Source organism: Puntigrus tetrazona, chromosome 3, assembly GCF_018831695.1.
Source record: "Puntigrus tetrazona isolate hp1 chromosome 3, ASM1883169v1, whole genome shotgun sequence".
NCBI lineage: Eukaryota > Metazoa > Chordata > Actinopteri > Cypriniformes > Cyprinidae > Puntigrus > Puntigrus tetrazona.
Window position 1 is genome coordinate 11843636 of NC_056701.1, and position 12790 is coordinate 11856425.

At 38.0% G+C, this 12790-nt stretch overlaps 2 protein-coding genes across 2 annotated transcripts; both read left to right on the top strand.

The window, feature by feature from the left end:
- The first annotated feature begins 530 nt into the window (after nucleotides 1–530).
- Nucleotides 531–8544, top strand: aldh16a1 (aldehyde dehydrogenase 16 family, member A1). Its single transcript, XM_043231809.1, has 17 exons — nucleotides 531–668; nucleotides 841–938; nucleotides 1776–1875; nucleotides 1970–2096; nucleotides 2175–2332; nucleotides 2459–2536; nucleotides 3500–3846; nucleotides 4187–4345; nucleotides 4439–4592; nucleotides 4797–4872; nucleotides 4961–5066; nucleotides 5246–5376; nucleotides 6754–6921; nucleotides 7037–7241; nucleotides 7490–7675; nucleotides 7853–7978; nucleotides 8210–8544. Exons 2-17 carry the CDS (start codon nucleotides 852–854, stop codon nucleotides 8384–8386), a joined length of 2385 nt encoding a protein of 794 aa, XP_043087744.1. The 5' UTR covers nucleotides 531–668; nucleotides 841–851; the 3' UTR covers nucleotides 8387–8544.
- Nucleotides 8545–10126: 1582 nt separating this feature from the next.
- On the top strand, nucleotides 10127–11426 carry LOC122333949 (ferritin, middle subunit-like). Its single transcript, XM_043231814.1, has 4 exons — nucleotides 10127–10379; nucleotides 10541–10687; nucleotides 10802–10927; nucleotides 11019–11426. The coding sequence occupies exons 1-4, from the start codon at nucleotides 10278–10280 to the stop codon at nucleotides 11175–11177; spliced, it is 534 nt and encodes a 177-aa protein (XP_043087749.1). The 5' UTR covers nucleotides 10127–10277; the 3' UTR covers nucleotides 11178–11426.
- The last annotated feature ends 1364 nt before the right edge of the window (nucleotides 11427–12790 follow it).

The following is a 12790-nucleotide window of genomic DNA, read 5'->3' on the forward strand; positions in this document are numbered from 1 at the left end:
TGGCTACTTTTCTGAACTGGGGCAGGCACCGATGACGCATGCGACCGAAGGGTGCAAACTTCGAAATGAGACACAGCCTAGATTGCAATTATGGACGCCTTCCTGAAATCCATTTGATATCTATGCTGTAACGACTATGCTTTTACTTCAAAGTCCTGTGCATTTCTAACGTATTACTTATTACAGTGACAGCTCAGACTATTTTTTTTAATGACTGGCACACTAAAATAAAATATTTCAGGAGCGGTTTAGTTTGACTACAAACAGTGTTGCCATGTCCACTCACTATAAGCTTCTCTTTGATTGTTTGTTCATAAAGTTTACTTAACTACTGGTAGTAACGGGTCGTGTGTTTTCCATATAATGAATTTCTAATTATTTTAAGTAGATTACATTGCATTATGTATTTACGATGTAGTCTTCATAAATCTATGTTTATGTAATCTATTTTAGCCATTATTATTATTATTTATAATAATAATATTTGTTTACTGAAGTGTAGCATCCAGACATCCCGTCAAAAAACAAAGTTCACTATTTTCGCTGTTTTGGTGGCTTGGTGTTAGCACGGCATATACTACAATACCGTTTTTGCCTGGTTTTCTTGCCCGATCTGGCAACACAACACAACCCAGGAAGAAATACCAGCGTGGAGTTGTAAGCTCACGGTGAGTGCACTGCATTTGAGAATTCATCAGGTCTTGCTTATTGTAACTATTCGACCGCTTTGCATATTAGATCGCTGTTATTAAGTCAAAGAATCAACACGCTCAGTGTTATTATTTTATCTTATTAATTAGTATATTTTTCACAAGTCATAAACACTTATTATTTCTATAGGTCAAATTGTTATGGCAGGTACGTCAATAAAGACTGTGCACGACATCTTTCAAAATATGGAGTATGGACCGTCCAGCACGAGTACAGCAACTGCACAGGTAAAGCGATTCTCCTGGTTCAGTTAAATTTGTAGCTAATGCATTTAGCTTAGAGCAATACTTTGAATCATCAGTTTGATATTCATGTATCATTTAAAGTGCCACACAACACTGCCGCCTTTTCACCCCGTGTTAAAATGATTTACATGTGATGCACATTAGGATGCAGACAGCTCACGAGAAAAGCATGTGACAAGATGCTGGCGGTGCTCCTCTTGATGTCAATTCGTAAAGGAGTAGCTCGCTTACAAGTTCAGTCATTTACTTGCATGTCCAACTGACTTTTTTTCTCACGTGAAACACAAAAGGACATCTAAGGCAGAAGGTTAAGAACCCACAGCTTCAGTCAGCATCCACATTAACTGTGAATCTTTTTGCCATGCGATTAAAGGGAAAGGCGACGATGTGTATGTTTCTAATATTACAGTTTATAAAAAGCCAAAGCAAAAGTCATACAGATTATAACAACATTAGTCTAAATAAATTGAATTTTCTCGCAAACTAGCCCTTTAAGTGTTGTGACCAAAGTTCAAAATAGTTCATGTATTTTGTGAGAGCCATATGAATGATCTACTGCAACCTTCACCCTGTCTTCACAAAGCCACTCTATTGGTTCCCTCAGAGAGGTGGACAAGCGTGCTTCAGTGTGTTTACTCAAATCAAACATGCTTCTTGTTTGAATTACCAGAGAAATTAGAAACCAGCACGCAGTATTTGAGCTTAATGTTAAGGTTTTATTCATTTCTGTACAATTTGTTTGAGATGTACATTACAGTCACACATAAATTCTCATGAAGGTGTCAATTTTTCTTATTTTCATTTTGTTAATTCTCTCAGTCATGGCTTGATAAACACTCTCGCACTCTTGGCCTCTTCGTTGGTGGGAAATTTTCCAGCCCTGCAGACAGACGGACGCAGGATGTGACTGATTGCAAAGGTAAGCTAAATTCGATCCTTTCGTATCTGTTATATAGTCTTCCGCGCAGTGATAAGATGAGCTCTCTTGCCCTCCTCCTCCTGTTTTTGTACAGCGGCGGTGGTCTGCAGCACTGTTTGTGCTAAAGATGAGGATGTCGCGTCTGCTTCCTCATCGGCAGCTGAAGGCTTCAAAACCTGGAGTGAACTGAGCTGCTACCAAAGAGCCAAAGTGTTCCTCAAGTACAAGAGCTTTACTCGTAATCATGTAGTAAATGTTGTATCACGTTACATCAGGATTAATATACGTCTGTACCCCAGGTTGGCGGGTGTCCTGCAGAGACACAGTCAGTGTGTGTCTGAGCTGTGTGAGCTCTCTCAGTCTTCTGCCTCTCCTGCTGTGTTCATTAGACTGGCCCAATACTATGCCAGCTGGGCTCAGCTACGAGACACGCTCATTCCTGAGTGGATCCCGCAAGGTATGTGAGAGCTTGTTTGTGTGTAAGTGAGTTTCAGAGACAGAACTTGTTGAAGACCGGGTGAAAATGTGTTGTAAATAGGAGGAATGAATGTACGTCTCATGTCGTATTTTGTCTGTCCACTAGGTGTTGTGGCAGTGGTTGTTTCAGATGACTGCTCTGTATACTTTCTTCTGCTTAAGGTATTACCAGCTCTAGCTATGGGTGAGTCTTTCTCTTAACGTATGATATGGTGCCTAATATATGAACAATATATGATACATTATTTTTTTTAAGTTTCATACACCCCCAAGACTTTAAAATGAAAGTCGATGACAAAAATGAAATGACAAAAAAAGGAAGAACATAATAGGATTTTTATGTTATTGTTTGTGTAAAATAATGCGGACCGTAATAAAACTGTGGCTGTTGAAGATGCTTCACATTGATAGGTAATAATGAAAATTATAAGTTAATTATTTTAAAAATCAATTTTATTCTTCACCATAGTATTGACAGAGTTTTGAACATCATCCCTATACAATTGTGTGGGACTTGTGTGTGTGTGTGTGTGTGTGTGGGTTCCTTTTTCTTTGTTTTACATTAAACCAGTGTTATTTTAGTTTGTGTGTGTGTGTATATATATATATATATATATATATATATATATATATATATATATATATATATATTATTATTTTTATTTTTTTATAATTTTACATTTTTTTGTTGTAATATTACACTTTTTTAAATTTGTCATTTGTTTTTGTTTTTATGTAGTTATTATACATTTTTAATTTCATTTTATTTTTATTTATAGTAGTACATTAAATTAACTAAATGAACATGAGAAATGTTGCCTTGGTAAATAGGTGAAATAAAATGACTGTTTAATTAAGTTAACTTATATTTTATTTTAAGTAACATGTTTTTATTTTTAGATGTTTTAAAGTTACATTAAATTCAGTTAAAGTATTATTTCAAGTGACAATTGTTTATGGTTTTAAAATATATTGAACTATAATAATAACCCTGCATTTAACGGCTTTTTTATTTTTTAAAAATTACTTAACTCTTTAGGGGTTCTTGCTCATAAATGTAAAAAGTAGTAATGATTTCTAGATGTGTGGGTGCAAATTAAACTGTGGGTTTAACTATTTTTTATTTATATGCCTTTTTAATTTCTAGGCAATGCTGTTATTGTGGTGCCTGGCAAGACTACCGCTCTGCCTGCCCTTCTGTTGGCTCAGCTGTTTATGGAGGCTGGGATCCCTGCTGGCGTGCTGAATGTGGTCACAGGCAGTGAGGCATCATTGGGTGCCAAAGTGGCTCAAAATCCACAGGTGAACTACCTGACCTACAGCGGAAGACAGCAGACCGGAGAAGTCCTGGCTAAAGCAGTGGCTGGTTGGGGAGTCCCCCTGTCTTTCTCTCTCTCACTCAGCTCGGTGTGCCCTTTTATCATCTTTGATTCGGCAGACCTCGACAGTGCTGTGGACGGAGTGATAGAGCTGGCCTTTAAGAAGAAAAAAGATGTAAGAAGAAAAAATACATTTATTGTAAATTGTAGTAATATTTCACAACATTTCTGTTTTGGATAGTATGTGAAATCTCTGTTAAGTACATTTAAACCAATTTTTTTTTCCAGTATGTACAGTAGATATTCTTACTTGTATATTCTGAGATTTGTAGCAAAAAAAAAAAGGGAAAATATTATGTTGTATTTTTATGCACAATTAATATTTAATTAAATAAGTATTGAATATTTACTGTTTATTTTAGTGCTTATTTTCTAAAAACAAACCAGTTAACAGGGCTTCCTGCAATTCTTGCAGCAATTAATCTTTTTGCCTGTGTTCCTTTTTTTTTGTCCAGTTCCAGTGGGTGCTCTATGTGCAGGAATCAGTGCTGGACAGTGTTGTGGCCAGACTGAAGTTAAGAATGACTGGCATGAAATGTATTCCTCTTGCCACTGAAACTGACAGGAACCTTATAGATGCTGCAATTCAGGAGGCCCAGCAGCAGGGGGCAAAAGTGTGTGGACATTTAACTTTAAATGTTGGATGGATAGATTTTTTGGCATTAAAAAGGACAAATGCTTTCATCTTTTTGTTTTATATCTTGTAGCTGATCCAGTCGTGTCCTCCTGGAACTGGTGCTCTCTACCCTCCTACTGTATTGTGTGGACTGGCTCCTTCCTGCGAGTCCGTGATTTCCCCTCCTCCGGGCCCTGTGCTAGCCCTTATATCTTTCAGGAGCTCTGCTGAGGGAGTTACACTTGGTGAGGTTGAAATGGGGAAAAAAACATAAAAATTATATGAAGCTAAAAAATATTACTATAATACTATTACTATAGATATACATTGTTATCTGAGTGTGGTGAAAATCTATTTTGCAGCTTATACTTTTACAAATTAAGATATTATATTAATGCCGTTGCAATATAAGTGGAAAGTTAAATTTTGTGATCTGTGCTTGTGTATAGGTAACCACAGTCCTCATGGACAGGCGGCCTCCATCTGGACAGAGGATTTGACTCTGGCTTTGGAGTCTGCAAAGAGGTGCATCCATGCTCGGTCAAGCAGTTTGGCAAACTTGATTTCATTTTTATCTTGATCTCTTACTTCCCTTCTTTTTGTGTCTCCATAGCCTGTGTGTAGGTTCGGTGTGGGTGAACAGTCATTCTGTTATAGATCCTGCATTGCCTCTGTGTGGACGGAGGGAGAGCGGGAACTGCACTGATGGAGGCAGAGAGGTATATTATAAAAATGATCACATGTTTAGTTTCGTATTCTGAAAATGGGATTCAGTTTTGTCTACGCCATTGTTTCTGTTCCTTTGGATTTTGTACTATATTTCTGATTGGATGTATGGTCTTGGTTGGTGACTAGCTGAGAATGTCTGACACCTTCGGTGCTTTCCGTTCCTCTGTAGGGTCTGTATCAGTTCCTTCGGCCGTCACGTTCACCCTCCCTCCCCCGCTCCAGTCCCAGCTCTATCAACTATGCAGATTTTGGCTCTGCAGCTTCCAAATTAATGATACCTGAAGGATTTGATCCTTCCAGGTGGGTGTGTTGTGGCTCATAGTTTAACAGTGAACTGCAAAATGCATAAAGATTTGGTGTCTTAAATTGTAACATAAATTGTTACAGCTGGTATAAACATATAAATATCAATATCTGTCTTGAGAAATATTTAGATTGAATTGAGATTTTAGCACTAACACCTAATTACAAGCCAGAGCTTTGGTTTTGGTTTTGGGTTTTTTTTCCTGGTGAAATAATGAGGGGTTGAAATGACAAAGATTAAATGGAAGAAATGGCTTAAAGAAGATGGCATAGAGCAAAATAGTTTCTTTCTTGCATCGTATGCCAGTAATGATGGTTCAAAAATGGGAAAATGCACCCCCCACACACATTTCAATAAAATCTTAGTATCCTTTTATATTCCGGTTCCTTATATAGTTCATTCCCAGAGATATGGGCATGTAATTGTGGCTCCATGTGCAAGTTGCTGAATTTTACCCATTTTCGAGCCAGAAGTATACTCTTTTCTGAATTCCACTCTGCCCTGTGGACAATCTATGTGACATATTTTTTGTCCTCAGCACTGTCCGGGCATAGTGTACACACAAGCCAGATTTTTGGTTTTCACACACTGTCCACAAGTGGGCGATCAAAGCTTTCTTTGGGTTACCACCTGCACTCCCAGTCAATGCAGTATGCTTTGATGAGTTTGCGTGAGACTAAGCGGAAGACGGAGAATAAACTATACATGAGCCAGCAACAGATTTTGTGAGACTTTCCTGTTTCTTTGAAAAGCATTGTGATGTTGCTGGAAACATTGAGATTCTTGTACTATTAGTCACTGTACTTCACTACTGCCTTGCACTTTAAATGATATTAATTGTGTTTTAATACGTACCCAATGGGCAGTCAATGTTGCAAAGACATCAAGGTTGAAAAAAAAAACAAAAACAGGTCAAATATGCAACTTAATCTGATGCCAAAAACATAACAACATTACTGATTTAATAAACAGTAAATTGATCTTTAGGCATACTGGTTTATATACATACACGCACTTACTAAACCAATTTCACCCGAATTCCACTGGAAGAAATTACCACACAAGCTGAATTTAAAATGATGTTACAGCATTCTGATCAAGTCTTGACAAATATTTGATGTCAGATTGATAATGAGGTGCCCACAGGTTACACTTTAAAGCATTGGTCTCAAATTCAGTTCTTGGAGGGCCACAGCTATGCAGAGGTTAGCTCTGTTTGATAAGGGTTGGAGCTGAACTATGCAGAGTTATGGCCCTCCAGAAATTGAGTTTGAGACCAATGTATAAAATGTGGCTAAATGACCACTACTGCGGTCTGCTTAACTCAGACCTCTTGTCTCCTGTGACCCATTTCTCTCTCCTTTCTTTCACAGCGTCCCTCGCTTTTACTCCCAGTTTGTGGGTGGTCAGTTGCGTAAAGCAGATTCGGGCTGCAGCAGGTCAGTTTTGGCCCCTGGGGGTGATGTACTAGCTCACTGCCCAGACGGAGGCAGGAAGGATGTCCGGAATGCAGTGGAGGCCGCCATTAAGGTCCAGCCAGGGTAGGAGTATATGGGAAAGTTACGAGGATAAAACATACAGACCAAAAAAAATTAGGTTGAATGTTTATGACAAAATACTGATAGATCTCCTTTGATGCTCCTTGTGTTGTTGCAGGTGGATGAAGAAAAGCCCCACTGCACGCTCTCAGTCTCTCTATTCACTTGCTGACATGCTAGATAAGAGGAGACGGGTCTTGGCTGTATCAATCCAGACTCAAACCGGCATCTCATTAGAAGACGCAGAGAAAGAGGTGGAGCTTAGCGTCTCCAAACTTTATGATTGGGCTGCACGCTGTGATAAAGAGCAGGGTGGAACTCCAGTAAGAAACTATGATATTTATTCATTAGTATTGGAATGTTTGCACAGTTGACCCTTCACAAAGGACTGCTCCACCTAGTTACTGTTGCTATGTTCCACAAGCCATGTTCTCACACTGTTAAAAATACATTGCTGTGCATTGATTCATTCATTTGATTTGCCATGATGATTGCGTAGATCACGTCAATTAATTTTAATTAAATCAAGATTTAATTTGCTTTCTTTCTAATTATGTTCATTTCATTCAAGTTCCCGCCTCAGTCTGGTTCCGCCCTGTCATCTCCCGAGGCTTTAGGGGTGCTGGGAGTGATTCTCCCCGACTCCAAACCACTGCTCTCTCTGGTGTCCTTGCTAGGGGCAGCTATTGCAATGGGTAATGCTGTTGTCATGGTGCCAAGTGAAAAATACCCTCTTCCAGCTCTTGAATTCATACAGGTTTGTTACTTTTCAAATAAAACATTATTGTATGTGTTTTAAGTAGTAGCAGGAGATCTTTTACACTCATACTGTAGCCTTCAGACTGCCTCCATTAATGTTCACGTTTTACAATGAATCTTCACGTTGTAATTTTTTTGTTTGTAATGCATTCAACTTTAGCTTTTTTGCTTAAAGGTCCTGCAGGCCTCTGATATCCCTGGAGGTCTGGTCAGTATAATAACAGGTGTCAGGGATCAGCTGACCCAGGCACTTGCCAACCACAGTGTGATTCAAAGCATTTGGTATTGGGGAAGTAAAGAGGTGAGGGGATTTTTGTTTTCTTATGATGGAAAAAGACAAATAGGCATTGAGATTTAAAGAACGGAAACATTGTGTATTTGACCTTGGCAGTGGGCATACATTGACAAAGATGGTGTTCTATATAACTGTAAAAGCATGCAGGCTATTTTGCCTGCTTTGAACAAGGAAAATGTTTTGACATAACTTATCTTATTATTTATATATATATATATGAAAAAAATTTTTCATCAGGGCTGTCAGTTTCTTGAATACACCTGTGTAAGTCCCCTTAAACGTCTGTGGCTGCACTGTGAAGAGGAGGAGGAGAGGGAAGCAGGACAGAACTGGACCAGCTCAAATCCCTCTCTTCAAGAAGAACTTTGGAGGAAGGCAGTGGTCTGGAAAAGTATTTGGATCCCTACTGCATAAAGCACTTATTATTAAAGTTTGGGCAACAGAAAGCGATGTTAGGAGAACCTCTAACATTTGTTTCACTTTCAAAAATCATGTGAAATAAGGAAGGTTATTTTTATGAATGTTTCCCATGACAGACGGTTGTATTCTGACAAATAAACTGTTATAACAAGTTTAAGTTGTTTATTACAATATGGGACAGGTGTCGTTATACATGTGAGGTACATCGTTTAACAGTTATATTTTTAGTTAATCAAAAGAAATTGGATGAATATTAGTAATAGTCTGTTCTACTAAACTAAGAAATAACAATGGCTACACACCCTGATAGTACAGGTACAACACAGAGACATCTTTTGCATATGTAAGATAGAAGTCTTTGTGTTGTATGTGTACTGTCAAGGGTGGGAAGCCATAGCTAGTTTTAGGTTGATTGGATTCGCTCATAAATAAGACATTTCCTATCAGACGTTTTAGAAAAAACACATGAATAACATGTGTTTATGGTTTAGTATGTAGCCTATATAAAACTGCTCTAATGCGTTTTACACAACAGATGTTTCCCATATCAAGCGCTCTTTAAAGATTAAAAAGTATGTAGTATCACATAGGTTGTATGCATCGTCTCTTCGTTCAGCAATACACCAAATAAATGTATTACTACTCTCATTGTTATGAAAAATACTGATATTAATACTGTAATGTGGGATTCTGAAAGCTGTTTACTATAAATGTCAAACCAAGACTACACCCTGGAGAGTTCAAGTTACAAACGTGTTGGTGTTACGCAAAAGGAAATGAAACAGCGGAATGCTGCCGAGTCACAGTGACACAGCAAAACGACACGTACTGAGCGGACATGTTTTATTGCTGACAAAAGTGAGGTTTCGTGTGCAAATCATGGTACCAAAATGCTTAGTCAGTGTCACCTGATGAATTACTTTAGCATCTGATTCCGAAGGTTAAAATGAAAAACAGAGCTCCATATACTTGGCCGTCTGTCCCGTGATATTACCAAACCACCACGGTTTCAGTTCTATAGCGCAGCACACAGCAAATTCAAGGTTATTATGATGATGATTTCTGATTAACACCATGCTGCTGATAAGGACTTATTTTTAACTCTCATTACACTTTCATTTTACCGATTCAACACACTTTGATCATTTCACTTATGAAATAGTAAACAAGGTCAAGTGTGCCAAGACAGACAAGGATCATTTCAATTTGTAAATAGTTTAAGGTTTAACCTAAAATGTTTGCCGTGAAAATACAATGTGGCACATGTGTCGGGTTGAAACAACATACCAAAGGCCCTTAGGGTGCTATCTTTGACTATACTGAACATGTTTCTATACTGAACATTTTAATTTAACACAAATCTTGAAAAAAATTGGTTTACTGGTCAGTGTTTTTATATTAATACTAGTCTATTAAGTTTCTTCAATGTGTACTTAACTGCCACTTCTGGTGTAAATTAAATACAATTAAAAAACATCGAATGTACTGTTTTGACTATATTGTCTGACACTACATTTTACATTAAAAAAAATGTAGAGATAATGTCAAAGTTTTTAGGAGGTGGGTTTCTTCTTTCCATTAATTATGAAAAAGGGAAACAAATGTCTTATCTCCTTTGTCTACTGACTCTCAGCTGACTGTTTACCACTTCCTCGTTACTCAGCTCTTTCTTTGATTGGCTGGTTTCAGTTTCACTGACGCGTCATGCTGTGAGAGTATATAAAGACGAGGCGCAGCGACCATCTCACAGCTTCGAGAAGATCTGAAGAGGTTCTTGCTTCAACAGTGATTGAACGGAACTTCGATCTCGGCGAACAGCTTACTTCATATTTATTTTATTTTTTTACGAACATTTTGATAATAAAACGACAAAAAATCCGCCGAAATGGATTCTCAGATTCGTCAGAACTACGACCGCGACTGCGAGGCTTTGATCAACAAGATGGTGAATTTGGAGCTGTATGCTGGATACACCTACACCTCCATGGCAAGTATCTGGTTATAAATCCTAAGCCACTACTTGGCTTTTTTTTTCTCTCGGAAGCGACAGTGTAGCGTTATGCAATTCAAAGCTTGTACTCGGGCAATAAACGAGCGCGTCTCACGGTGTTTTTAATCTTGTACTTAATGACTTTACTCCTTTTACAGGCTTTCTACTTCCAACGGGATGACGTCGCACTTCCTGGTTTTGCCAAGTTCTTCAAGAAGAACAGCGAGGAGGAGCGTGAGCATGCTGAGAAGTTCATGGAGTTCCAGAACAAGAGGGGAGGACGCATTGTGCTTCAGGACGTAAAGGTAATTGTGTGTGAAATACACCCTATCTTTTGTTGAGCGATTTGATGAGCAAATCTGTGTCTTGAAAGGGCGGGGTTGTATCACGTGCTCACTGACGTGTTTCTTTCTCTCCAGAAACCTGAGCGCGACGAGTGGGACAATGGACTGACTGCTATGCAGTGTGCTCTTCAGCTGGAGAAGAACGTCAACCAGGCTCTGCTGGATCTGCACAAGGTCGCCTCTGAGAAGGGAGACCCTCATGTAAGTTTCAACCGTTTTGATGTACATTTTACTGCTCCTATCCCAGCATAATTTTGAATTATGCATCCTAACATCTTTTATTGTCCAACAGCTGTGTGACTTCCTGGAGACTCACTACCTGGATGAGCAGGTTGAGGCCATCAAGAAACTTGGAGACCACATCACCAACCTTACCAAGATGGATGCTGGAAACAACAGGATGGCCGAGTACCTGTTTGACAAGCACACCCTGGATGGAGGCAGCAGCTAAATGCAGCCCTCATGTCATGCATGATGCAAAACATCCAGCTATACTGCATGCATTTAAAAAAAAAAAAATCAATATTGTCATGCAGCTCTAATGCTAGTTTTTAGGCTTTGAGAGGCTAAAGGGTTAACAAGTATACGATTCTGGCTCTCGTTGATCATGTGGGTTTTTTTTTTTTTTTTTTTTTTTTGTTTCATGTACACTAATTGGTTTTAACCAAGTGAATTTGCAGAATAAACATTTTTGGCTGGATTGGCTGGTGTCTTTGCTTTCTTTGGTGTCTGAGGTTACAAAAGTAATATTATACATTTTAATATTAATTGTAATATTGTACATTTTATCTTTTAGCTGTTAATGATTTATTCTCCTTGGCCTACAAAAAGGCAATGATTAAACCATAAGACTGTGTGGCATCTCAAAGTCTTTTCTGTGTTAACTGATGCCAAATACTATGCACTGCATGCTGATTGATAACGTACAGAAAATATATTGAAAATGCAAATCAAATATATTTAATGATTAATCTAGACCCACAGATATTATAAAACTAAATGTTCACTTAAACTGGAATGTTATTAAACCCATTATGAAAACCTGGAGTGGGGATCTGTTGTTGACAATGGGAAGATAAGCTTTAATATTTTTTGCTGTCTTGAGCGAGTGATGCAGCTAACTCAGGATTAGAGCATACCCCAAATCTGTCCGAGGAAGACCCTTAAGTTTACCCTGAACACAGAAAGGCATAATGTCAAGTTGGAGTTAGTGTTAAAATCACTATTCTGGAGCATTAGGATCTGCACTGACAATGAGATGAGCTCCTCTGCTGGCCTTACTAACGTCTCTCTTTCAACAGAGCCTTCCGTTTTCCTCAGGATTTCAATTACACAGTTCAACTCAATGGATAGTTTTGTTATTAAAGCTTTCCCAAACTCTACCATACATTTCACTTTCTTAAACATTTAAAATTATATCAAAAATAAAAACAATCCTTCACTCACTCACTTTAGCTGTGGCGTCAGCTATTCCTGGGTGTACAGAACTTGGCTTGAAATTTTATGCGTCTGGGATATTCAAAACACCTAAAATTTCTGAGCACTAAAAATCATGTTAAAGAGCATTAGTGTTCTAAACAGTACTTATAAGTTTTAAAATACTTTACTAAAATCTAAAAATTATTTCCCACACAATTAAAGTGCATACAAAAACATTCACCAACATCAACAGTTTCCTTCCCAATCCAACACAAAGCACAATCAGAAATAGGACTCCACTGTTTCAGAAGTCAACAAAAATGAATCATGCAGGCCTAATGGACAGGCTTAATAATCATGAAGGTGAATGGATTGGTTAGTGTGCAGTACTTATTCCTGGTAAACCACCTGTGGTTTTGTGATTCTCCACAGGCTACTTGATGTATCAGTTTTCAGTGATGCTCTCACAGAATTACAATTATGTTTGACGTGGTTCTGAAAAATAAAATGTGTATTGCAATATATTTCCTCTACAAAATCAGATTTTACAATTATTGTCGAAATTAATAGTTCACACAAAAATAGCTCTAGTAAAATAGTCTTAACTAGCCTATTTAGAATATTTTGTTATGGTTTGTTAGTAAA